The 27,821-nt window shown below is 29.5% G+C and overlaps 3 protein-coding genes across 3 annotated transcripts in view; 1 reads left to right on the top strand and 2 right to left on the bottom strand.

Annotated features, from left to right (window-relative positions):
• Positions 1 to 103: 103 nt before the first annotated feature.
• On the bottom strand, positions 104 to 7,522 carry LOC107450630 (uncharacterized). Its single transcript, XM_087168660.1, has 6 exons — positions 7,353 to 7,522; positions 5,535 to 5,593; positions 4,084 to 4,182; positions 3,172 to 3,204; positions 3,030 to 3,068; positions 104 to 288 (listed from the first exon to the last, which is right to left on the bottom strand). Exons 1-6 carry the CDS (start codon positions 7,468 to 7,470, stop codon positions 235 to 237), a joined length of 402 nt encoding a protein of 133 aa, XP_087024786.1. The 5' UTR covers positions 7,471 to 7,522; the 3' UTR covers positions 104 to 234.
• Positions 7,523 to 8,700: 1,178 nt separating this feature from the next.
• Positions 8,701 to 27,821, bottom strand: part of LOC122268836 (uncharacterized) — a 32,738-nt gene continuing 13,617 nt past the window's right edge. The window contains exons 2-6 of the mRNA XM_043039354.3: positions 18,181 to 18,239; positions 15,186 to 15,281; positions 13,815 to 13,847; positions 13,687 to 13,725; positions 8,701 to 8,889 (exon numbers count right to left, since the gene is read on the bottom strand). Of these exons, the coding sequence (XP_042895288.1) occupies positions 8,836 to 8,889; positions 13,687 to 13,725; positions 13,815 to 13,847; positions 15,186 to 15,281; positions 18,181 to 18,239 (281 nt within the window). The 3' untranslated portion in view covers positions 8,701 to 8,835. The remainder of the gene's footprint in view (positions 8,890 to 13,686; positions 13,726 to 13,814; positions 13,848 to 15,185; positions 15,282 to 18,180; positions 18,240 to 27,821) is intronic.
• Positions 23,920 to 27,799, top strand: LOC147807134 (uncharacterized). Its single transcript, XM_087167833.1, has 5 exons — positions 23,920 to 25,912; positions 26,315 to 26,383; positions 26,475 to 26,609; positions 26,731 to 26,796; positions 26,877 to 27,799. Exons 1-5 carry the CDS (start codon positions 25,883 to 25,885, stop codon positions 27,699 to 27,701), a joined length of 1,125 nt encoding a protein of 374 aa, XP_087023959.1. The 5' UTR covers positions 23,920 to 25,882; the 3' UTR covers positions 27,702 to 27,799.

The raw sequence follows: 27,821 nt of genomic DNA on the forward strand, positions 1-27,821 counted from the left end.
ATATCAGATGTATAACTTTAAGAAAAATAAAAGGCTTCCCCCTATGCACTGTTTTTGTAGAAAATTATGTTAAATCTATGGTGCTGTTATACAAACGCTAAAATTATTAACACTGATCACAGCGAAATTTTTATTATTACTTCATAATCGTTCCACTTTCCTGCGGATGTGTAACATGGTAATTTGAATTAAACATTTGATTATGCTATGCAAAAAATGTTTTTGTCTCAGAATTCACTGGTACTGAGGAATCTTGCAAGTCCTTTTATGTAACTGCTTAGCACATTTCTAGAAGAAAAAATAACAGACAATAATTATTACAGAATATAATAAAAGTAACAGACAATAATTTATCACAACAGTAAGCAACATTGTTTTTGAGAGAAAGAAAAACAATGCCTAAACTATTTAATACACGTCAGAAGGGGTTGTTAAGTGAAATCTAGAAGTTAATTTCTCCCTCTTTTCAATTTTAGAACTTCATGCTTACTAAATCTTTCATAATTTCTGAACTATTATTCCTATGAAATGTCATTCGATTAAGCGCAAGACAATAGGAAATAATATATCACATATTTATGCAGTAAAGTTTTTTTCCTTTTTAACCCCTCTCCGTTCAGTAAATCCAAAATGGCTGCTTAACCTCACTTTGAGGAAGAGGCAAACTTCAAAAATCCATATCAACCCAAATTAAAACCCTTAAAAAAAGTTTCAGCTTTTTCTTAATTATTTCCGTATTGAGTTTCTTGTTATACGGGAACTGATTTGTTATTTAAATCTTTTAAGAGGATCACAAAAGAAAATATTCATGAAAGTTCTCCACATACCTCTCCTTTCTCTTTCCTTTACTTATGTAATTTAAAATTAAAGTGAGGTCCTGGTAGCTAAATAAATCGAGAATCGGACTCCAATCTGGAGAACCAGGGGCCCTATTACCAACTCATCGAAATTTATTTCGCTCGGAAACGATTCCGATCGGAAACTAGCTTTCATCGGATTGCCAATTTCGTAAAACCCACTGTGCCGCAACATGAGCATATCGGAATCCGGAATCGAAATCGCCATTCCGTACGATTCCGGTGAAATTGAAGTTTGTAGGCGGTGCTAACTTTGACCAATTAGAAAATTATTATAATTCTAATTTATTAATCTGGCAACGATATGTTTGTATTCTCTACTTCTATGCGAGTTAAAATCGCATTAACTTAGAACTGAAAGATTAAAAATTCATACATTTTCAACAATTTTGTGTTCTAAAAGCCAAGTTTGTGTTTATTTGAAGTACAGAGAGTAGTGTAGAGTGAAATTACAACGTAGTATTTTCAAATGGCTTCACGTACAAAAATTAATATTCGCCTGCAAACAATGATTGTGGAATACCTAGAAAACAATCCAGATTAAAATAAAGGAAGCCTTACCTGCATATCTGGCGTAATTACCTCTATAAATATTAAATACCAAATCACTACTATATAAGACAAGTTAACTTGCATCCATCTTAAAGTACCTTTAGACAGTTGAAGGTTAACACTGTCGATTGTTAAATCCCTACACATGCATATTTCAAACAATATAGGAAATTCTAATTGCTAACTTTGATAGTTCCTTTTTTTAGCTAAGATTCTATTGTTTTTTGTAAATTTTTTTTATGTAGCTTCTGTTATTAATTTCCACAATCTGATATTATTCATTTCCACTACTGAATTTTGCCTATGAGTAACACCATTTTAAAAAAACTAATTTCCAATCTAAATTAACTTCTAAATTTTGTTGTCGGGATATTGGAATACCCAAAATCTTATAGGCCGATAGATCTTTCTCTTAATAGTGTTTCAATCACTCTCTGCAGCAATAGCTAGCTGTATGACGGAAAACAGCGCCATTTTGTTCACTAAAATAAACAAACTCTTATCGGAATCTAGATTTCGCTTACTCTTATACTTGCCGGAATGGGATTCGTAATAATTTCGCAACGGAATTTAGTTCCGAGCGGAATCAAGAGCTCGTAATACGACTTAACTAACATTCACGGATTTATGACGTCACGAGAGCTTCATTTCGATCGGAATTAGATTCCGTGAAGCTGGTAATAGGGCCCCTGGGGTTTGATCTTCGATTCCGTTAAAACTCACTGAGTACATTCGATACACGCACTCGTAAAATCTATGGAATCGAAATGAGGTCAGTCGCTCAGCAGTACCAGTGGTACGGGGAACCAGAGAAAATTTCCTTTCCCTTCGATGTCCAAATTGAGGAAGTGGCCTCACTAATAGATTGTGCTGCCATCTATCCGTGGAGTTCTGAGTTGAGATGTACTTTCACCATCGCAGTACTCTCTTGTCCAAACAAAATGGGCACTTTTCTGACTTAATTCTCAAAAGACCAATGGCTGGCGAGCTTGGCTTGTGCAAGTGTCATTAGAAACAACAACAGCAAAAGTTAAAGTTTCGAGAAAAGTCAGATCAGATAAACCTAGAGTTAACCATGAATTTTTAAATACTGAAAAAATATTTGTAAAAGATCAAAATATTAGCACATTATTGCAAAATTATTTCCCCTCTGTGTAATCCCGCCATAGTTAGCTTGCATTTTGCAAAATTTAAAAAGCAATTTCAGCATTTGTTTGATTATATATGGTTTAGTCTAGGTTTATCTGAATTTTCTTGTGTCTAAACTTTAATTTATAGAATACTAATGGAGGGAAATGAAAATTTCTCCTGCGGTATAGCGTCCTGATTATATAGGAAATGTGACAAAATTCTTCGCGATATCCGCCCTCAGTCTAATGTTAGGTCATGATATATTTAAATGCGATTTTATGTAAAATAAATAAAAGTTGATTCTTAAATCATTAAATATAAATTTTCCTCTACATATTTGCATAAAATCGTTTCTGTCTAGGTGTGTCTTTACATTAAATAAACAAAGGGAGGTTAACCGATTATCTGCATCTTCGGAATATTGACAAGAGATTATTTTCAAATTGAAAATTATAGTTGTTGTTTTGTTTTTTTTAAATTTTTACTAACTTCAAAATCCATCATCTTTTTCTGATCTTCTCCTTCAACCTATAATAATATAATTAAATATTTAAAAAAGGAAAATGTTCGCAAAAAAAAAAACATACAATTTTGATTAATGTGTAATTTATTAATTCGAAGTCTTACTTACTGCTGGAAATTTCTCTTCTATGCAGTCAAAAATCTGGGGAGACAGTAAGTAAATATTGTTTAAAGGGGAATGTGATTAAATGAATTGAAAAATCTTAAGAATTGATAAAAGTAGATAAAGTAATGAAAAAATAGAAGAGAACTAATTGTAAATGAGATTATAGAAAAAATCCCACTGTAAAAGGGGGAGAGTTACATAAATATTTCGTAAAGATATAGTTTTGGAATAAAAATAAGCTGTAATTTTCCTATTATGACTCATAATTTTGTTAAAGTGCTTTTTTAAATAATTGCAAACTTTATTTAGTTTATTTTTTCTAGTCCAAAAAGTCTAGTTTAGATAAAACTTTGAATACAAGGACAAAATATTTTATTACCAATTAACACTTTTAAATTAAGCCTTGAAAATTACACAAACTTATGAAACAATAAAGCATTAACAATACGCAAATTTAAGAAAGAAAAAAATCCTTAATAGCAGGTGATTTAATTCACTTACTATACAGGGTGATTCAAAACAGGTGATTCCAAAATCATAGGGCAAACTTAGAGGGGAGAGAGGGAAAATCAGGGAAATCTTCCCTTTTTTTGAATTGTTCCTACGTGTGCCTTTGAACACGTGCGTATATTTATCTAAAGTATCTTAATTTAATTTAAATGTTTTTTAATATTTTTCGTCAAAAATGGCCTTTAAATCGGTACAGTATTAGCTGCTTTCTGGTAATTTTTTAAAAATCATATCTCGATCTTTTTCTTTCAGTTTTTTTTTTTTTTTCGTTACCTAGGAAATACTCAGAAAAAATTGCTACATATGTCGTAAAGTATTAGAATAACAAACAGTTCTACAATTATGGATATAAAGTGGATGGAAAAAGCTTTTTCCTTCTTACACTAGAGAAATTCTTTAACTTACCTTGCTGGGAGGTTCCGGATTAGAGAAAAGTGGCTTTCCTTTTTTACATTTCCAAGGGGCGTTGAGAATTTTTTGGCATTTTTCGAATCGTTTGATAACCTGAGTGAATATATAGTATAATTGTAATTTAGTTTGCAACGCTTTAGTTCTTATTAGTTGATAACTACAGCAAAAAGAATATAACTTAGTTGTAGAGTCTTAAATGTTCGCTTTTTAATATACTGTATACTATATTCAATTTTAAATAGTCCTGCAGCTAGATTCACAGAAGAGGAATAGTAAATCCATATTGTAAATGTGTGGTTCCCATAATTAAGATTCATTGCCTAGTAATTTTAATCTACATTGTAGTTTAACTGTAATTTACCACACTTCTGCCTTTTTCTTAACATTGCAATTTTACTCATCATAGTCTTAGTGTGGATCCTGTTTTATGGTACCGTCCTTGTAAAATTGGTTCTAGATATTGTATTTTAATCTTCATTGTAATTTAACTGTAATTTAACTTACTAAATTTTTATTGTAAATTTACTATACTTTTACTAATATTTTGTACTTTCAATGCCATTTTACACCATACAGTCTAAATAAAAGCATTAATACTTGTAATAAATAAAAAGGAATAATGAAAAAAATAAATAAAAAGGAACATAAATATTACTATGAAATTATTTATTTTAGTAAATTGTTAAGAAATGACGCTACAAATTTGATTTGTAAATATGGAATTGTCGACAAATTTTATTTTAGACTTAGTAAAAACTTTAAAGCTGCGCACATTTTTTTTTGCACATACTGGATTAAATATTACTGTAAATATGAAGATTCTGACAACTCTTTACCATGCTTTTCCTTCCAAGTTTTTGTGATTATTGTGAAGAGAAAAAAAATATAGTTGTTATTAATCATGAAAGAGGGCAGATTGAATTAGAATAAAATCAATCAATTTTTAGCCGTTCTATCCCAAAGACCAAAGACTGTAGTTCAAAGATAATTACGGTAGAAAAGGGCCGGAGTAAACCTAAAACTTTATACTATAGAAGACGAATGGAATAAAACAAGCCCCAAACTTTGTTAGTAACTAATTTCTTTCAAGAAATTAAAATTATTTGATGTAAGAGGAAAAATCAGCTTCTACAGAATTAGACAAAAGTTTATATTTTTTAATAATACAATAATAGTTAAATCTTTTTTGTTTAATTTATATAATTATTTTTATATTAATAATAAATTATTTTTTATTCAAAGTTCCATGGTCTTTAAGTTTTAATTCAGACTGTTCCTCTTGTAAAAGAGAACCAACCACCTCGAGGTACTCTGGTAATCTCTTTGATCTTATTTCACTTATTTATTCATTTTTTTAAAATTAAAATTAATTTCTGCATTTAGTTTCGCTTTAAATTTTGTGTGTAAATTATCGCGCAATAATTTTATTAGAAAAATAAACTTACACTCTGAGGCATCATATCATTACATTCTTCATATCGCTTACAGGCGTGAAAATTCTTTGCTGCAAAGAAACTTATTTATATCATGTATCTTACAAAAATTATTATTTGGTGAGCAGTTTTAAAGAAGCAAAGATATGCTAAAGAAATACACAAAATTTTTTTAATTTTTTGAGTTTATTGAATTTAACTTAATACATTTATATTTAAGTAAAACTATTCTAATAATACGTTAGTCCTAAGAGGTTTTCAAATAAAACAAAAGAATAAAAAATTATATCATAATTTAGAAGACAATTCATTTTTAGTTGAAACTTTATGGGTTCTTGGGCCGTAGTTTACTATAGTTAGGTTTCATAGTTGAAACCTAATAGATTCTTCAGCAAAACTATAAATGAGACGATCGAATCAGTATTCAGAACAAACTTTATTTATCGTTTTGTTCCGAAACTCATTGTTTGCTTTTAGGCTTTGCAAGTTTTCCAACAAAAAAAAATAAATGAGATAATTCTATTATAATTAAGAGCACAATTTATCAATAGTTTGTTTCAGAAAATTGCCTCAGTGGCACAATTTCTATCTTCGCTACAAAAAATTTTGCTTTTTAGGCATCTCGATTGCAGATTCGAATCAAAAACGTTCAAAAATATAACAAAATAATTAGAATGCAGCTGATTTTTTTTAAAAAAAAATAGCAACTTGGAATTGTTTCAGATTATCTTCAATATGTTTAATTTTTTCAGCAGAAGTTCAAATTTTACTACGTGATACTGAACTATGTATTAAGAACTTGAAAATGTGAAAATAAACTATAACTTACTACAGTGGTTCCCAATTTTTTCTAGTTGTGAAGCCCTAAATTTTATCAGCAATTATGAACATATTAACAACCGAAGAATTATTTATTATTTTTAAAATATGTAGTTCTCTAAATTTTATCAATTATTTTGAAAATATTTAGTAAATGAATGAGGGAGGAAATTTTTTTATCATATGGTTATAAGAATATTTAGTCTTAAAATTGGATTTTATGTCAGACAGTTGGAGACACAGGTCTGAAGAGGAATCTACTCTTGTTTCTTATTTTGATTTAATGGTATGTAAAAACTGAAAATGATTGAGCCGAAATATGTATGTTATTATATGTATAATTATATGCATTACGTATTATGATTTGTATAATAATATTATTATATATATAATATGTATAATATTATTATGTATTATAATATGTATAATATTCGATTAAAATAAAAATGAAGAGGGACGAAAATAAACTCTGAGAATGGTTATCAGAGGTACATATCTCCACATTGTAGAATATTTTTATTTTTATTCGATGCTGAATTCTAATAAAATTTTTCATAAATCGTACATCCTTTTAATAATTTATTCCTTATATTGTTGTTTGAAAAAGCATTTTACTTTTAAATTTCTTTTTTCACAAATATTTTAATTAAGTAATTTCATAATAATAAAGGAATTATCAAATATATAATGCACAACCAATGAGGTATAAATTTAATTACATGTTTCGAAAATCATAAATGGTATGTCTTGGAAACCATGTAACCTTTCCACGGAACCCTAGGGATCCTCGGAACACCATTTGAGAATTGCTGGCTTACATTGTTCAATCGCGCAAATCATCTCAAATGCTGAAAATAACTTGCGAAAATTAACTTGAAAATGGCTTCACTTTATTGACTTATCGTAGAAAAAAATCACTTTTAATTGTACTTGGATTGTACACATTGCATTGTATTGGGCACATAAATCATTTTGCACTATACATATTAGAAAATTGTAGAAAATACTTACAGTCACTGATACAATTTATGATATTTTGCACCTCCGACTTCGTCATAGTCGGAAGTTGAGATCCATACCCACCGCACGTAATTGACAATAAGAACAATACTATTGATATATTAGGCATTCTGCTTTCATTTAAGAAGGATTTTAATTTAAGATTTCAGTCAGTTGTTAAATAAATAGCTGATTATTTCGCTGTGACACATCATTTCCGTGTTATTATGATGATTAGTGACGTGAATAAGGAGTTTTACAATGATTAAACTGATAATTTTCTCTTGTATCCAGAAAGCCTTACAAATGTTGCTGGTTCATAAATCAATGATTAGGCAGAAAATTTAATGGTTGTCCTAATTACGTTTTCATATTCTGCGCTTATTTTTTGTACCGTGTTTGAGTTCGCAATCGTCAATGAAATAACTAACGATTATTTTTTATTCATTAATAAAAAATAGAGCAATAAAATTATTTATGTCTGTTACCGCTTGTTAAGAAATATGGATAGATGAAAAGCAAAATTTTGGTTAACAAAATAAATTAGCATACCTTGCTTTCAAACTGAACAAAATAGAGCTGACACTTTATTTTAGGTCTTCTTCAAAATAACTCTTAAATTCCATGATGTTTTCTTGCATATTTTAAGTTAGTTTTGTACTCTTTTATGCAATTACTTGTTATTTTATTTGTATCGTTTCCTTAGTCAAAATTTTTTATAGTATTGTAATGTAGAAAAATTATTGTCTCCCTATAATGAAAAATTGTAAGAGTCACTGCCACTGCTTTTTTGGATGTTAAACTTAGCGCTACATTTTGTTTTTCTGAGCAAAAACTACGAGTCTTAGAAATCTGTAATAACAATGATATGTAGAGGAGAAAATCTACAAGAAGTATAATGCAATAAAAAAATAAGATTCGATTATTAGTTCGAGAGTTATTAACTTGTTTAACTTGGGGTAAAAATATCACGTGGGCTGACTTACAGATCCCTTAAATGCTGCTACAAAGTTGAAATTTGACGTGTTAAAAGGACACCTTCCATTTATGAACTTAATGTGAAATTTCTTTCTGAGATTCTAAGTCTTTCAAAAGTTCTAGCAAATTTAAGTGCTTTTTCGGAATTTTCTTTTTACTTTTTTTTTGCTTTAAATAGTGACTTTGTATCTATTGGTGTTGAACAATTGCTTTCTCTCGAGACCGTCATTTCATAATTTGACTTGAAAGTAAGACAAAAGAAAAAGCTAGAGCCCCTGAAAAAAGCAATAAATTAAATTAAGAGAGTGAGAGAGAGAGAGTGATAACTTAATTACTGCAACAATCTCTCCATACGTGTGCGTGTAAAAAATCTGACAACTGATTTCATAAAGACTTTTATTTTGATTCAAATATTGCATTGCACTGACAGCATTATAATAAAATAAAATATAACTAAATAAAAACTGATATTTTTTACTATTATACACCTGACAATTAATGAAATGTTTCGCAGAAATCACAGATATTTAGGAATCTTGCATGTCTCAGCATGTAGTGTTCTAGCACATTTCTAAAAGGAAAAAATATACATTTCATTTATACTAGTAACTAATATACCCTACACAGTGTTTCCCAAAGTGTGGTATGCGTACCCCCAGGGGTACGGGAACAGTTTAGTGGGGGTGCGCGTTTTTATGCGAAATATCTTGCAACAAACGAAAGTTTCAAAAAATTTTATTGAAAAGCAAAGCTAGCCATGAACGTATTTTTCTATTGGCTATTTGTTGCAGAGTTAACAGTTAATAATTAGTGGTGTCAACAGCCAGTTGTGGTTTTACACTTTTGTGCATTTTTTTATAGTTAAAAATACATTCATTTTTTTATCAGTGGTACACAGCGTTTCGAAAATTTAGAGTGGGTACACAAAAGTCATAAGTTTGGGAAACACTGCCCTGCACAATAAGAAAAATTGACTCAGTGTTTAATCATAATATCGTTACTTAGAATCGCCTCATTGTTACCTCTGAAACTATAAAGCCGTTTATATGCACAGTGCGCTAAAATAAATAAATAAATAAAATTAAAAAATATGGACTACCCTGCATAGCTCTTGATCTAATCATCGGATCTTCACATTGTAGAACTCAATCTTAATGGTTGAAGGGGGTGACTTCGAATATGCTAATTAGTCAATGTAGACGATATTTTAGATAACGAAATCAGACTCAAAACAGTACTTTCTCTGAATAAACGTACCTTTTTTTCTACGGATTCGGATTTATGACCTACCCCCCCCCCCCAAAGTATACGGCAATCTGGGAAATATTGTCCCAATACTTTGGTCTGAAAAGCATTTCAAAGTTTGCACCTCTTAATGTAATTCTTTCTTTTTGCTTATTGCGCCATATCTCGAGAGATTTTTAACCAAATCGAAAAATTTTTGTACACAATTTTGAAATTTGTTCATCAAAGATAATTCCACACAAAACATTTCTGTAAATATTTATTAAATTGCATTATTTTATTTAACAATAGTCAAAAAGATTTTTTTAATTGTAAGGTATATAGTTTTTTTTTTATCATTTTAATAAAGCATCTAATTTTAAATGGCACAAACAAAATTTTAGCGATATTGATCGAATAGTTCCTGAGAAATCAAATTTTAAAAAAGTCGTAAATTTAAATTTCTCATTTAATATTCCGCCGATTCCGTCCAAATTTTCCATTCTGCCATGTAAAGATATACTTGAAAATTATGTAAGAAATCAATACCTTACAAATCAATTTTATTCAACTGTTATTAAATAAAAAAACAATAAGTAACAAACAACTACTGAAGCTTATTTTTTTGAACGAAGTTACTTTAGAATAAACGAATTTTATAATATTCTGAAAAAAAAAATTTTCGCTTAAAAAATTCTCGGCGTGAGGTGAAATAAGGAAAAAGTAAAATTAACATTAAGAGGTCCAAACTTTGAATTGCTCTCCTGACCAAACTATGGGGACCATATTTTCCAGATCGGGGCTACCCCCTAAATTTTGCTGGTAAGACATCTGAATCAGAAAAAAAGGCATGTTTATTTAGAGAAAATACGTTTTTGTGTCTGATGTTGTAACTTAAAATATCGTCTGCACTAATTAATTGGCATATTCGATGTTACCCCTTCGAACCATTAAGATTGACTCAAAGAACGTAAAGATCAGATCATTAGATCAAAAGTTATTCAGGGTGGTCCGTTTTTTTGCTCATTGTACATTAACGCCTGGCTAATCTGTAGAATGACTCTAGGAATGGTGAGTGGTTTGCATTTTACCTGGATAATGTGAGTTTTAGCGGATACCATATAGTTAAAGATCAAAAATTTGTTTCTCTCATTCCATCAATGAATCTGTTGATCGTTTGGTTGTATTAACCTGATTAGAAAAAATAACATAATGACAATAACTTTAAATGAAGTGATATTTTGAACAGTTTAATTCTTTACATTTTAGTTTTATTTGGATACTTTCTTGCTCGCAAGGGAACACAAATTCTTCAACCAAGTTGCTCTGGACTGTCATACCATTCCATAAAACTACATATAAAAAACATAATGAAAATGAATGCCTTTGCTGACCTACGAGAAAGCATAAGGAATAAGAACTGGAGTGAGGCAGATATTAAGGCAATACCAGATAAGCCTCGCCGAGATGCAGTAGCCACCTTTCGACTCCTAACAGGTCATGATTCTTTAGGAGAACACCTGCATCATATAGGTATTTATAACCACCCTCAGTGTCAACTGTGTGGTTCTGGAGCACCAATGAATAGAGAGCACCTCCATTGCTGTAGGAGGCTCCACGGACTTGACTCGGAGACCGCAAGATATTGGCGTACGAGAGAGCTTTTGGGAAGATAACTTCGGTCTTTTGATATTTTCTATTTCTATTGTTCCTCTGTGTTATTGTTTGCATTCCCTGCCATTGGAAATAAAAAAATGGAAAAGTTTTATTTGGATTTAAATGGAGATTGTTTCCAGCAACTAGTTTGTTGGTTGCTTGATTGTATTGACTTCATTACTTAGATATTAACAAATAATACATTGCTTCAAGCACACGCTCGGAAATAAAGCTGTCACTTTTGACGGTTCTGTAATCCTTGAGTTGTATTTCGTTAATTTTGAGAATCATTTAGCTATAAATCACGTGATTTGCGATGAAAAACGAACTTTCAAATCTATGACCAAAATGTTTTCATAATTTGAAACCTCACCGTAGTACATTGTGGGAGATTGTTAACTAGAATGACAGAACTAGAATGAAAACTAGATGATCGAAACTATAACGATGGTGCAAGTCGACCAGGCTGCATGACAGTCAAAGAGCTGATCTTATATCAGATATATCTTAGGTTCGAAACTGTCTTCCGACATGGATGTAATTTCCACGTCTGCCTGTTCTTCTTGTGTTGTTAGGGTGACATTGATTCCCCTTTATGGAGCCCACGAAAAAATTATCAACAAAGCAGCCCGTACTTTTTTGAAGATTTCTTTACTTTTGATGAAATTTATTTTCTCGAAGAGTCGATAGTTATTTCGTCACTTTGACAAAATAATCACTCAAGCATATATACCAGAAAGTAATTTCGTCAAAATAAAGAGTTTCATGAGATTTGAGTACTTATTTAACATTGAGAATAGAAATGTTGCTGTATTATTTTCAAAAATCTTTTCCCTTTAACGAGTACCTTAGGTAAGGAGCAGTTTAACGAGGTAATTTGTCAATTACTTATGTAAATTGAGAAATGAAACTATTTTTTTGACACTTCAAAGCGTATCACCCTAGTTCACCTGCACATTAACTAAATAATCTGTTGAATAACTGGTTTCTAAGCTTCAGCCAGTAACGTGATCATAAAAAAATTTTCTTCTCTTATTAATTTTTAAATGAAACCGTGATTCTCTTAAAGATGATCCATATACTGAGAAAAAAAGTATTGGTAAAACTGGAAGAATATGGTAAAATTTATCATGTATATGACTCAAAGGGAACATCAAACATTTAAATATGGTTTCATAATGTGTGATAAAGCTTGGTAACTGTGGTAATATTTGCTAATTTTATCATAATACCCTAAATCATGGCATAAAAACCAAAAAAACTTAATAGATTTACTTTTCAGTTTTGTATTTTTTTTTTTTTACCAAATGTGCTAAGAACTATCATCTTGAAAACCTGAATTTCCGGTAAGCCGTTTCTATATGAACGGAAAAATTACATAACCAATGGTTTAAATACCGTTTCAGAAATCAGAGTAATGTTTATTTTTTTTTGTTGCGAAAACTGTCATTACCATTCTTTTTCCAATGACCACCTGCATAATGATCTAGGGCATACAGGCACCTGAAGGGCAGATTTGTTGGTCACTCTTTCAGGGGCACCATATTAGGTGGGCCAACGTTGCTCCCACAGTAAGGACAGATAGTACAGAGAAGGAAAGAACACCCATGCCTTGCCCAGGATTCGAATCCAGAACCTTTCTGATGCAAGGACAGTTCCCTAATCCCTACACAAGCCGGACGACACTGTCATTACCATATAGAAGGATAATTTTACCAAATTTTCTTTTCGTTTTGTACTATCACGTAATCAAATTAATTAGCAATCAAATTAATTAGTCAATTAATTAGCATGATAAAATGTTTCACCTTGGCACCATAAATGAGCTGCAAGTTTGCATGCGTGCTCCATAAATTTTTTTTTTTACAGTGAAATGTTTCGATATTGTTATATAAAAATTTTATTCAACTAGCAAAATAATTGAACGATTTCTTTTAAAAAAATATTAAAGAACCCAAAAATATCTATAGATTTTTATCAAATTATTCATAATTAGAATTACATACTTGGAAAATAACTTTTTTAAGTTTCTTTTGAAAATATTTTTAAATTTTAATCCCACATATCTGAAGTTTTGCAGATTTCACAAATATAATAAATGAATCAAATATGTTCTGCTGACTTTAGATCAATTTTCCTGATTAAAAACTTTTGTAGTGATTAAAATGTGTACAAATATGATTTTTTAATAAAATAAAACCAGAAGTTTTGCATGAATTAAAATGATAATTAATGATGCTATTTTTTTATATATAAAAACGGAAATATGCAATATTAAAAGATTCCCAGACATTAACTATTTAATTTGTTAACAATTGAACCATTTCTTGATTTTATGCAAACTAAGGCTGTTAATTATAGTTTTAAAATATAGCATATTTCATAATAATAAATTACCCTTGCGTAAATGTGCTATTTTTAAAAGATGGATCATTTTTAACTTTTAATATTACTAAAAAATGAAGTTAAGCCTTTAATGTGGACTTACTTCAAAATTCCTCATCTTTTCTCGATCTTCTCCTTCAACCTATGATTAGAATTTAAAATATATAATATCAAAACCTGAAGTTCTAAAATTCTAATTTATTTTCTTAAATTCGTGATATTCTTACTCACCGTTGGAAATTTCTCAGCTATGCAATCAAAAATCTGAAAAGGAAATAAAAGATATTTTTATTAAAAAAGATGTAAACCATCAAGTAACGTAATGAAAAAATAATTTGCATTATCTTCTTATGATTACATCACAAAAAGTTTGTCCTGGTTTAATTAAATTAGTAATTCGTACTTGTTAGTACTAATTATCATGAATTGGGTCACAAATTTGCACCGAAGTTTTTCCAGGAATTTTTGACACAACTTGCGCCTTTCATCCTCACATTTACGTTATTTTACGTTATTTTTAATATTTATTATTATAAACTGTTATTATATTACTTTCTGTGTCAAAAAATAACAAAACTATTTAGATTCGATTGTGCTATCAAAAAATGTTTCATATAGAAATTTCCAAATGAAAAATTCGTTAAAATAAAACGAGGTTTTTTAATATGTCATGGTGTGTTGCTAAAAACTTTTTTTGTTTCAAGTTATGAAAAGAAACTACAATTGTAAATGCAACTGGCTCTTAAATGCATTTTAGTTTATTAATTTTAAAAATCTTATTTAAAAAATAATTATAAAAAAATTAATCAAAAATAAATTAATTCATTTATTTACAAATTTGTATTTATGTATCATATATAAATGGAATTGACATAAAAGAAAGTTACGCAATCAGCCTTAAGAAGAAAGCTGATAGTGTAAATGTTTCTCCATTTTAGTCCGACCGATAATGACATAGGATGTAACCGAAACATTCACCCATCTTTAACAACATAACCAATCAAGTGGAAGAACAAATAACGGCAGCAATATGCAATGACTGTAACAATAAGACATTTTTATATCATTGGTTTACTTCGCACACTTCTTAACCCCTTAACAATCGGTTAATTTTCAAGAAAACGGTCATAAAAGTGACTTTGACTTTTCTTTTCTATTCCTATGAAGAATCCGACATGTGAAAATTAAGCTAATATTATTAACTCTAGCATAAGAAAAGTCTTTTCCAAAATTCCTATTTCGGGCTAAAATTCAAGTTATACAGATTCTGTCTTCGACAGAGTTTACTTTATTAACAATCAGTTGATTACTCTTAGCATAACCAATCTTTGACTTGTTTTTCCTTTCTCTTCTTGAATTAACTTGCTTTTTTCTGGACTTGATACTAGTATTTTTTTAACTGATGTCATTCAATGTCAAAAGGATTTAATGAAAAAATATCCAGTACAATTTTTTCCAATAGCATTTGGAAAGTAATGCCCTAATTAAAAATTAATTTTTGTCTGTAAAACCATATGACTTTATAGGGTTTCTAGAAATTTTGATTATTACAAAGTATTTGGGTTGAAGAAAACCTTGAACACCTTAGAAAGTTTAACTTACTTCGCTTTGTTCTGGATTCGGGAATAATGGTTTTCCTTCTTCACATTCCACGGGAGCATGAAGCATTTCTTGACATTCTTCAAATCGCTTTTTTACCTAAGTAAACATGTATGTTGCTGTTTAAACAATGTCTGATAAGAATAAAAACCAGCAACCAGAATTCAACTATATAATTTACGAAAGATAAACATTACCGTTTACATAATAAAAGCTATATACGAATAGCCCTAAACCAATAGATTTTTTTTTTTTAAATCAAGGTGTTGCTTTGCCCTTAAAATGAAACTTTTATTATTAACAAGTTTTACAAAATATTACCAAAGTTAGTCAACAGAAATATTATAAATATAGGTTTTCAAGGACATTATATGCAGCTACAAAATGGCGCAGTCTGGAGACAAAATCAACTGACGTCCGTGGAACTATTGAAATTCAATAATTGGTTATGTAGCAGAAAACAATGTTTGATGGTTTTTTCTGTCAACAGTACAATCTATTGACGGAATTTGTGACTAAATTTAAAATTAGGGAAGATATCTTAATTTTCTAAGACGGTCACAGATAACATCTCATTTTTATTTCATATCCATTTATTTTAATTTATTTTTAAAGTCACAGAAAATTTTTAAAACTCCTGGTAAGTCAGCAATAATTTAATCGCAAGTTTAATTTATAATGTCAAAGTCATGAAGTCTAAAAACTCTACACTACTTCAAGCTAAGGATATTTTAAACTGTAGGAAAAGTTATTGAATTAAAGAAAGTAAACCGTGAAAAAAAACGGCTCTGAAACAAAGAGTAGTAAACTAAATATAAAATAGAACTGAAAAATAAATCTAAAAAAGACCCTGCAATCAAGAAGTTTAATCTTGATTTACTTATTAAAACCACTAGATAATTAAGAAATGTGTTTAAAGAATTTGTTTTATTATCGTCTTTATTCGAGATCAATTTTAGAACAGACATTTTTTGGGAAGAGATTATTTTCTAACCTTCATTTGCCAATTTTTATTAACGTTTATTCTTGTTTATTTTGCACTTTTCTGCAGAAATATTGAAAATTAGTTGAAATTATATTAATTCGTATTATTATAAAAGTTCTGTTATAAAGTTATTAAGAGAGTACTACGTTGAAATCTCATCCGTGTGATCTTGGGCAGCTGGAGTGAGAAAGACTCGCTCCATATTCGATACCAGCTTGGCCTATGACAGGGATGGCCAAGCTCCTTGATAGTTGAGCCATTTTTCAAAATTAGAAATTGTTCGCGAGCCGCAATTAAATACGAATTTAAAAGGTATGCAAAAAAGGTATTAAAAACAATTTTTTTTACATAAATTATACTTATTGAGAACATATAAGTAAAAGTACAAAATATGTGTATTGAATTTAAATATTAAAAATTAAACACATTTATTTTACTTCTCTTGATAATTCTTTAAAATTTGGTTAATAATTGATTCTTCTCATTAATTCCTTGAGATGCTGGTTAGTTAATATTGATCGGTGTTTGGATTTCATGAAGTTTAAAGTGGAATAAAATGATTCACATAAGTACGTTGTTCCGAATATTGAAATAATTCAATAAACAACATTTTTTAATTCAGAATACTTCGATTGTGGTACAAATTTCCAAAATTCAGTAATCGCCGTCGACTTATATTTTAATTGTAGAGCTTGATCTTCTTACATCTCTATTAATTTTAAGTCTACAAATGCTTTTTGTGCCATTATTACATTGGAAATAGAAAATTCACCTTGATTTGAACAATGTTGCACTTAGTCTTTCATATTTGTTCTCAGTAATTTAAAAGACATTTTGAAACACATGCGGAATGATAATAATTTTTTAAAATATAATAACACAAAAATGAAAAGGGAACTCTGGTACATTTATCAAGAGCCACAAATAATCCTTCAAAGAGCCGCATGTGGCTCGCGAGCTGCAGGTTGGCCACCCCTGGTCTATGAAAAGAGAATCACGTATATGGATGGGATTATGGTCCTGAAGCGGCAAATCATGTAATTTAAAATTCAAAAGAAGAAATTATGCAGTGATGAATATTAGTAGAAAATTAAATTTGATTTGATAATATTCAGGGAGGCTCCAAAATCAGCAGATAAAATTGGAGGGAAATTTGGGAACATCATACTTTAAAATTGCCTAGGAACCCATGACCGAAAATGTCATCAAACATAGCTACGTGCGCTTCCCTGCTATGAACTGCTTCTACACTTGTCTTTGAAGAGTTACTTTCATTTATCTAAATTATCTTAATTTTGTTTTAGCTTTATATTTTCTAATAATTATTGTCGAAAATTGTATTTAAACAGACGGAGAAATAGCTTTTTTATTGTAATTTAATGATTAGGCGAGCGTTCCTAATTAGTCACTTAATCATTAAATTAAGATTTTAAAAAAAGCTATTTCTGCTTATGTTTGAATACAATTTTCGACAATAATTATTACAAACAAATCAATACCTCTGGGGGTACTGATCCAGGAGTTTCCTTGTCTTCTGGATTGGTTCAAAATTACAAGGCTACGGAGTTGAACGTAAGTAGTCGTAAACCCATGAAATTGGGTCGGCTGTTCAACGACGGTTATAAAATAAAATAATTATTACAAAACATTAAAACTGTGATACTTTAGATAAATAAAAGTACTTTTTCGAAGGGACACGTGGAAACAGTTCATAATAGGGAAGCGCCCCTTGCGGAAAACGATGATATTTTCGGTCATGGGTTCCTATGCAATTCTTAATTCTTATGATGAGCCAACCTCCATTCCAAGTTTGCCTCATGATTTTAACAACACTTTGCATACATCACGCTAAGACTTTTTAATTATTTTAGAATGATAAGTAGTTTACTTATTAAAATTAAAATTAAAGTACCTTTAGCAGCTTTGTATTTATAAAATTTATGTCTAATAATATCCCCTATTAAAATTGTGCAATGTTATTGCAAAATAAATTCATGCCAATAATCTACTTACATCTTCAGCCATCATATCATTGCATTTTAAAAATCGCTGACAAGCTGGAAAGTCCTTTGCTATAAAAATAAATTTAGTTAGTGATTTTCTTTTAAATATGCATTGATTTGCTGGAATCTTTAAGAGAACTCATACACAATACGATTAAAATGGTTATCACACATTGGATATCGAATTTGGCACAGAACAGAAATTTCTGCCTAGGGCAACTTTTCGCCTGCATTCACCATTAGCGTGTGGATAATCATAGGAGCAGGAAGTATTATAGTTCCTGTCTTGATTTTCAAGTAAATAAGAAACTTTTGAGTTAGGAAACTATATCGAACTGAAAATTGCATGGAAATTATTTTTGACAATCACACTCAAAAACATATATCAGAATGGGAAAATATCGTAGTGCATTTCCATACAACTGAGTACAGGAGGAGAAGAAAGGGAGGATAGTCAAGAAAAGGGAGCGGTCTTCTCCCTAGATTTCGTATTCGAGCATTGCGATCACGAATAGTGAAAATTCGATAAACTTAACCCAAATTTCAACTCTGACTCTTGTAAGTGTGCTATACTTTTACCGCGTATGAGAAGTCATGAGTTCGATCCCACAAGGCGAAGACTTCGTGTATGCAAAATGGGGACTGATGTATGCTAAATCTGTAGGGGTCACGAAAGCCTTCGATTTCCCATCGCAAATCTATACCACTGGGGGTATTTGATTGGAGAATGATCGTCATCTGGTTCAGGCCAAAATTATGATATGAGGATGGCTGAGGGTTTTATATTTTATAACCGACATTGAACAACAGACCCAATTTTTTGAGTTTACGACTACTAATGTTCAACTCCGCAGCCTTGTAATTCTGAACCCAATCCAGAAGACAAGGGATCAAGTAGTGGAAAAATTTGCCTTCTTGGAGGACTTTTTGAAAGAACTAATTTAGAACGCATTTGCATTACATGGAGAGAAAAACCATGACTGAAGGTTTTTTTATTTTATAACCGTCGTTGAACAGCCAACCCAATTTCATGGGTTTACGACTACTTACGTTCAACTCCGAAGCCTTGTAATTTTGAACCAATCCAGAAGACAAGGAAACTCCTGGATCAGTACCCCCAGAGGTATTGATTTGTTGTGGGAACATGGAGGACTTTGAGACTCGACAGATTTAACGTGCATCAGTCACCATTTACTACACGGGGAGTCTTCGGCCGGCGAGGATCGAACCCACGACCTCATGACTGAAGGTTGTGTGAATTTGTCCTATCTGAAAAAAGAGATGTGATGTATGCATGTTGTCTCCAGATCATTCTCAGGGATATTTCTCAGACCGTCGCCAATAGCCCATTGCGCAGCTCTAGTGCGACGTAAATTAAAAATAGAAAGAAAGAACCAAATTGAATGTGAAATCGTCAACTACCGTTCAACTCTTTTTCTTCTCTACAAAAAAGTCGAAGTAACTTCACATTAGAACAAATCAGATGGCAGCAACTCCATGAGGTTATGGGATAGCACTAGTGAAAACAGTAGGACCACATAGTATATGGGATGTAGCAGCGAACTTATTTGTTATATATTAATTCAGTTTGATTTTAAACGTTATCTTATAAAAAATGTAAATCTGTTACGAAATCCGTTCTTCTTTCTTCTTCAGTTATTAAAAAAGTTATAATTATAAACGTGTAATTTTTTTTAAACGTGAATTCGCTCATTTGAAGTAAACATTTGCCAAGTATATAAAAGTAGTATGAGTACTTTTGTTTTATTTTTTTTGACATGACTTTTAATTAACAAATTTTTATTAAAATTTTGAAATGCATCTTTTTTGTATGCATAAATGCACATTTGTAAAAAACCTTGTCATATTAAATTAATGAAAAATATAAATAAATTAAAGAGCAATATTTTTTGCTATAATTATTGCTATTGCTATTTTTATTTTTTGAAATAAAATTTGTAATAATTTTGGGATATTTCATATCGGGAGACGAGTTTGTTTACGCTTACAAATTATTCGTATGAGTATTCTCGATGTAATCAACGTGTTAAAATTCTGTTTGTGCATTCATTTATACATTCCGTTTACTTATACATGTGTAATATATTATTAACTGTTTTTTGACTTGTTTAACTGTGTGTTAATATATTATTAACTATTTTTCTGCTCTTGCGGCGTAAGAGCAGAAAAACAGTTTATAATATATTAGTTTCTAAATCGGGTTTTAAAAATTTGAATATTAACGTAATTGTGTCAAAAAATATTTCTTGTTCTGGGCAAAGGCAACAATGATGAAAAATATGTTACTTAATGTTAACATATAACATCAATGCCGTGTAGGATATATCCTAATCATTTTTGTAAGTAGTTTATACTTCAAGGTTAATGTAATAATTTATACTTTAAATAAAGAACTAAATTATTACTAATGATTACAGATTAAAAAACTAATTACTAAGGCATTTATGCAATCGTTCTGGGACTTTTATATTAAATAAACTTTTGATTTTGAAAAAAAAAGAAGAAACTTGTCATTCCAATTATTACTCAATATTTTATATCATTACAAATATGCTGTTTCATTTGATTAACTAAATAACATCGCTCCTTGTTTCGTTAAAATATATAATTTATATTTGCTAATTATTTGTTTTTACAAGTCTCAAAAATGATTCTACTAACTATACTTTTATCGCTTACTTGTAAGAAATTTAGAAGTTTTTTTTCCCATTTCTTTAATCGAAAAGCGAAGATTTAAAATTTTGCATAATTATAATCAAAGAAATGTACGTAAATCAATTTCATACAATTATCGATCTTTTGTAAATAAAGATTCAATTTAAACGGTGAACGACATTTTAGGAATCTTTATCGGTAAGAGGTTTAAGGGATAAACAACAATCAATTTTATTTTATTTTATAACCGTCGTTGAACAGCCGACCCATTTTTATGGGTTTATGACTACTAATATTTAACTTCGAAGCCTTGTAATTTTGAACCCAACCCAGAAGACAAGAGAACTCCTGGATCAAATATTGGAAAAAATTCGCCTTTGTAGAGGACTTTTTGATGGAACTAACCCGCATTTGCGTTGCATGCAGAGGAAAACCACGAAAACCCAAATGGTTAGCCTAATTGCAGGGGCACTCTAACCCATGATCTGTCTATCAATAAGGATATTTTACGTCAGCACTGTGGTCAGTGCAAGCCGGATGCGGAATTCGTATCGAACAGCCATCGCTGGGATTCCAGTCCGGTTCACCTCACTGGAAGGCAAACGCTCAATCCTCTGAGCTATCACGATGATAAGAAATGATAATTTTATACTTATTTTATAATATTTATTACATAAAACTGACAACTTTTAATACTCAGTGTTTCGATACACAAACTAACGCTAAGAGTATAAAGAAAATTAACAAAAAATTATTATACTACCCAGTATTTTGCTGATATTCATTTCTAGCTATACAATATATTACCAAAAGTGATTTAAAACAAATGTAAAAACAAATATGTGTCGGTTGGGACCCAAAAAGTGAAAAATATCAAAATTTTCGAAAATATTTTTTTCATTTCGTTGAATAATTTGAACTTTCTTCTTTCCAACGATACCAGTTTATACTTCTCCGATTCGTAGAAGTATTTTAATTTATTTTTCGAAACACTCAGGTATGTCAAAAAATTCGAGCAGACGAAATGGTTTCGGTTTCAATGCAGACGACATTTGACATCGCTTCGATTTAATTTCGCTTCAAATTGTATAATAAGAATGCAGCTAATAATTTTTACTTATTTTAGCTTTATTAGATTACTCTTTATTTAAGTTAACGATTGTTATACTTTCACTTCATGAACTCTGTTTATCTTTTAGAAATATTACGAAGCAAATATGCTGTTTTGATATTTTTAGAATCATTTGTTCATTTTAACTATTTTTTGTTAATAATATATTATTTTTGTTTTGTTTTATCTTTATTACGTTTAAAAACTCTTTGTTTTTGTTAAATAAGCTATCTTCTTATTTGTTTTTGTTGATATTTTGAAACATGTGTTTTGATTTTGATTCAGTTTTTTGCCATGGGTCGCACTGGAAATATTTTTAAAAAGCGTAAGGCTTTTAATTTTGGGGGAAGAGAATCAAAAATACAATGTAACCATGTCGATAAAATCTCATTAGACAATTCTACTTCTAGACGTAAGATAAGTAGCTGTGATTTGTTCGAAAGTCTGACGGATGAACAAACATCGAAAAATGTAATAATTCATTTTGCTTCATTTATTATCAGCAGCATTTTAAAATGTTGCTTTGAATGTCATTAATTGCTACATTTTCTTTTATTAATGTTTTTTATTATTGTTTGATTAATAAATAGCAGTGTTAATGTATCTATCATTTTAAATTATAATTCATCCATTTTTACAATAAAAATTCTTCAAATATGAGTATTTTTCTAAAAAAAAATCATTTTACGTTCCACATATTTTTAGGCTTTAAGACCATAATGTTACTAACTTAATATATCTTAATCTAAGTAATAAAGTGTATATATGTATAAAAACAAGGAAAATAATAAGAAACTTATGATTAAAGGTTTTTATTCATTTTTTAATGTGAAATTAGAATTTTGCCTCGTATCTCAAAATGAGTTTTATTGAAACTAGAAGTACCTTTTCTAAAAAAATAATAAAGTTACAGAGTTAAAAAAAAAATTAACAATATTTATATAAAGTGTTATACTTTAATTCAACAGAGTTAATTCAAGAGCTTTTGTAGAAAAATTTATTAAGTATAATTTTAAAAATATTTAAAGTTTAAAATCTTCTGTTTTTTGCCTTTTTTTGACATTGCTCAACTAAAAATTTTTAGTTTGAAATAAACAATTTATAAAAGCTCATGTTAATCAATTTATAAAGCTCATATCATGTAAAAAAATTTCAAGCCGTTATCTTCGTAAAATTCTGGGAAAAGGTACAGTAAAAATGACCTTTTTAACATGGACGGTATACGGAATTCTGCGGGATTCAGGGTCCCCTTAAAGAAAATTCGATTCTCCCCAATTCCCGTAACAGTTCACTTTTCATGCTGTTTCGTGATCTGATTTTATTTCACTCTCTCTTTTCTTAGGCTTATTTATTACTCGAGCTTTTATATTTTAATTTCCTTCTCACTTTGTTTTAATAGTGTTAAAAGAAACATTTGGAAGCATTTGCGCTGTTCCTTAAATTTGGCTTCATTCTTTTCATTTCAAATTAGATTAGATTTAATTAGATTTTAGAATTGAGCTGATATTCGTTCATAAAATATTGCAAATTTATCCTTTAAATATTGCAAAAAAAAAATCTAAATGATGGAAAACGTTTCGCTCATCTTCAGTCATAAGCGTAATAGTGGCTGGAAAAAAATCCTAATTCAACTGCAAAGAGGTTTCACTAAATTATATTACGTGACGCAATTAAAATTAAAGAACAGCAACTTTATTGCCAAATTACTCGAAAATCAATATTCTACATTCTTAAATAATAAAATCTATAAACTTATACTAAATTTATATAGATAACATTAGAATCCACATACAGATAATAAAGTAGTCTTACACTTTATTATCTGTCTTAAGCCCTTTTTTCAATTTTAAAGCAAAATTTTAAAGCAATTTTGCTGCCCAAAAAAGAGAGCAATGATTGTTTCATTACGAGCTAAATAATTCTAAATTATTTAGCAATTTTTTTAGTAAATATACAAGAGTAGTAGTATACCGCGCGATCTATGCGGCGGAAGTGACGTCATCATGGAAAGTCAATGGGTGCTTATTTCTGCCTCAACCGGAAGTTGTTTATTTCTGCCCGCCCATAAACCGGAAGTGACTTATTTCTGCCAGCCTATAAACCGGAAGTTGCTTATTTCTGCCCGCCTGAAAATCGAAACTTCGTCTGCAACGTCATGGGGAGCTTATTTCTTTTTTTTCTTAAGCCTAACATATTTTTAGTTTCGGTTTCTGTTTTTAAATTAGTTTCGTTTTTTAAATATTATTTCAATTTATTAGTTTTTGAGGGTGGCAACACTTGTTATTTTTAATATTAGTTTTTAAGAATGGCAACACTTGTAAACTTTGTTATTTGGGGGAGATATTGTATATTATGAAGTTGTGACGTCATCTTTTATGACATAATGAATAAATGATATCATACTTTACTCTAGTGGCGCCATCTATGTGAGAATTTTAGAAATAAAATAACTTTAAATCTATTTTAATATTTAATTCTGTTTTTAATATTATTTATTAAATATAATTAATGCTGAGGATCGAACTCACGCCATCAAAAAGCCTTCGTGGGTCAGTAGTTGGATATCATAACCACTGATCCACGAATGCTTGGTTAGATATGTGCAAATAAGTTAAACCTTTGTATATTGAACACAATCAAATGTAGTCTTGTCCTTTTTGAACCCAGAAGATAAGGGAACTTCTAGATAATGCATGTCTTAGAAGAGGCCTTTAAGACGTTACCTAAAGAGGAAAACCACGAAAACCTCCTATGGTTAGTTTGAAGCCAAGAAGGGGTTGCGAAAACTGAACAGATGGCTTTGATTACACCTTTTTATTTATTTATTTATTTTTTTGCTATTTTGCAAGACGTATTAATATAGATATTTAAGAAATATAAATTTTATTTCATGAAAAATTATCTTATTAAAATTTAATATATAACAATATATCTAAGGTGTTCAATCATATATTTTAATACATTTATAAACATTATTATTATTTTTATTTGTTTCATCTTTAAACGTATAATTTTATCAACTGAAATAATTTAATTTTTATTAAAACTTGAAATTACTTATTTTTTAACATGCAGAAGAAGAAGAAAAAAACATTTGAATTAATTTAATTTTTATTTGAAAATGATTGACTTCATGTTAACATTTTATTATCAATTATAGATTAAATAACTTACAATTTTAGAAGAATTATTTCAAATTTAAAAAACATATAATGAAAAATTTTGTCGCTTGAAATTTTATATTCAAAACACATTCATTTTATTATTCATTTTATTTAATATTATAATAATACAAGTAACTTATCTTTATTTTCAAATTAAGAGTACATTTAAAAAGTATCAATAGACTTTAACGGATACTGATTACGGAACATGGGAGAGTCATTTCTCACAAAATTTTACAAAGATAAGTTCTGTTCACCACGATTTAGTTTTATCTATACAAACTAATTTGAATCATAAGTTTAACATATTAGTTTATACTGATATCAGAGTGTGGATTTCTCATGAAATTTAACAAGATAAATCTCACTGTGTGACAGTTGAGTTTTATCCGGGTTATTTTGTTTTATCCGGGAGAATTTTATCAAAATGTGAGAAATTAAAGTTTACCACTGATTATTGAGCGTGGGATTGTTACTATTTCTCACAAAAATTAACAAGATAGGTATGCTTTGAGTTTTATCCGTATTTTATTAATCACAACCATAAGGGGGATCTAGCTTATCTACATAGAGGGGTTATGGGAAGGACATAGTTAGAGCTTATCTATATAAATGAGTATTGATAATAACCAGTATATATATAGAACTGCTTCACGGAAAAACAATTAAGTTGAGAATATTATACCAGACGTAGTGGTATCGTTAGGATTAGTTTATTTTTCAGAGTATATTCGGTGTATTCGTCTTATAAAGGATAAACCATGTCAAAGCGATCAAGAGATTCTGAAAAAGTAAGAAATATTTCTCTCATTATTTTATAAATCAATTTCTAGTTAAATTAATTGTTTTTTATTTTACTTATTGATTAATTTTTTCTATATTATTTAAATTAAGCGAAGCATCTTAAGTTTAATTATTTGTTATTTATATTTCATTAAATAATAATTTGCATACTATTTATTACATTGTTTCTGTATGGCGATAAGTACGTTGTAGAACTTTGTTAACGCATGTTATTGAAATTATTTACCTTTGAGTTCTGATTTTATTTCATTTTAAAGTTCTTTTGTATATTTGAGTTAATAAGCTGCTTTTATTTATAAAATTCGCAAAGTTATTTCTATACAACAGTTTGAATTATTTTACTGCCTTTTTTTGTTAATTTATCGTGAAATAATTTTTTATTTTTATAGAATGATGATGAGGGAAGTGAATTTAATTTTAATGAACCAGGTTTTGAGTTCAATGAAACAGATGATGAGGTAATAATAGGTTATTTTATTTTATTTTTGTAGAAAAAATATTAATATCAATTTAGCATAGTTATTTTTTAATTAACAACTTTTATTATAGCTTTTGGGAGAACTCACGCAAGAATTTTTCGAAGATGACAATCATTTAATCGGAGATATCACGCAAGGTTTTGCGGAGGCGACTCAGGTTTTTCAAAATTTGCCTATTTGTTATCAAGTGGGTTCTGGATTTGAGGTAAAAAATATTATTGTTTAATATTTTAAACTTTATCTTAGTTAAAAATAAATATCATATACTATTTCAGTTAAAAATATATTATCTTATTACATAAAATTATTGTTATTATTTTTAATAGACTCAGCCTGGACCTTCTACTGTTGGATCTCCATTCATAGAACGCACTCCTCCTGAGCCTATTGATGTAGGTTTAGTCTAACATTTTTTTCTTTAAATGTTATATTACATTATTCAGTTTTTTAAAAAAATGTCTTCTTCTTTTAGTTAAGTCCAGCCATTATGCTTCAACAATTATCTCGTCGACGAACTGTAAAATATCAAGGTGATGAAGTTTCCTACAGAGCAATAATCGATCAAGATAAATTGCCAGATGATTTACTTAACACTCCCCTCGTAGATGTATCGGTAGAATTGGTAGGGCAGTTGTTTAATAAGATTTTGAAAAAGGTCTGCTGGAATTTGAAAGCTAATGATCTTGTTAGAATTTGCATTCAAGCCGATGGTTTAGACAAGCCGATTTCTACGAAATTGATGCCCTGCGCTGAGATGACAGTGGAGAAAATTATGTCTGCTGTGTTGAAAGTGCTGCAATCAAAAAATACGATTGAACTGGACAATGGTTTTTTAATTGATGCCATAACCATTTTGCGGGATGTTGGAGCTGGCCGTACACACCGAGTGATAAATGAAAAGTTGGACAGTTTGAAGAAGACTTCAATTTTGACAATACCCTCTGATAATGAAGGTTTGTGCTGCGCTAAAGCCATAGTGTACGCAATTGCTCACTTAGATAATGATAGAGCAGCTATACATGCATTACGAGACAAGAGAAGACCTGCGCTTATGATACGAGCGAAAAACTTGCATGAAGCTGCAAATGTTCCTCTAGGGCCTTGCTCTTACAGAGAGATAAAAAAATTTGAAGACCATCTGAATATACAGATAGTAGTTATCTCAACAACGAATCTGAATGCGGTGAGTTCGTTATATTTTTTCTTCATTAAATCCTACTTTATATTAAATTCTATTTCATATCAAATTTTATATTATATTAAATTCTATTTAGTGTTAAATTATATTTTACTTTAAATTCTATTTTATATTAAATTCCATTATAAATTACTAATGTTTAAAATTTTTTCTTTGTTTGTATTACCATGTAGTTTAATTCCTTCATATGTTTATTTTTTTTTTTAAAAAAAAAGAGCA

Source organism: Parasteatoda tepidariorum, chromosome 7, assembly GCF_982258835.1.
Source record: "Parasteatoda tepidariorum strain Cologne lab strain chromosome 7, Ptep-v5.0, whole genome shotgun sequence".
In the NCBI taxonomy this organism is placed as follows: domain Eukaryota; kingdom Metazoa; phylum Arthropoda; class Arachnida; order Araneae; family Theridiidae; genus Parasteatoda; species Parasteatoda tepidariorum.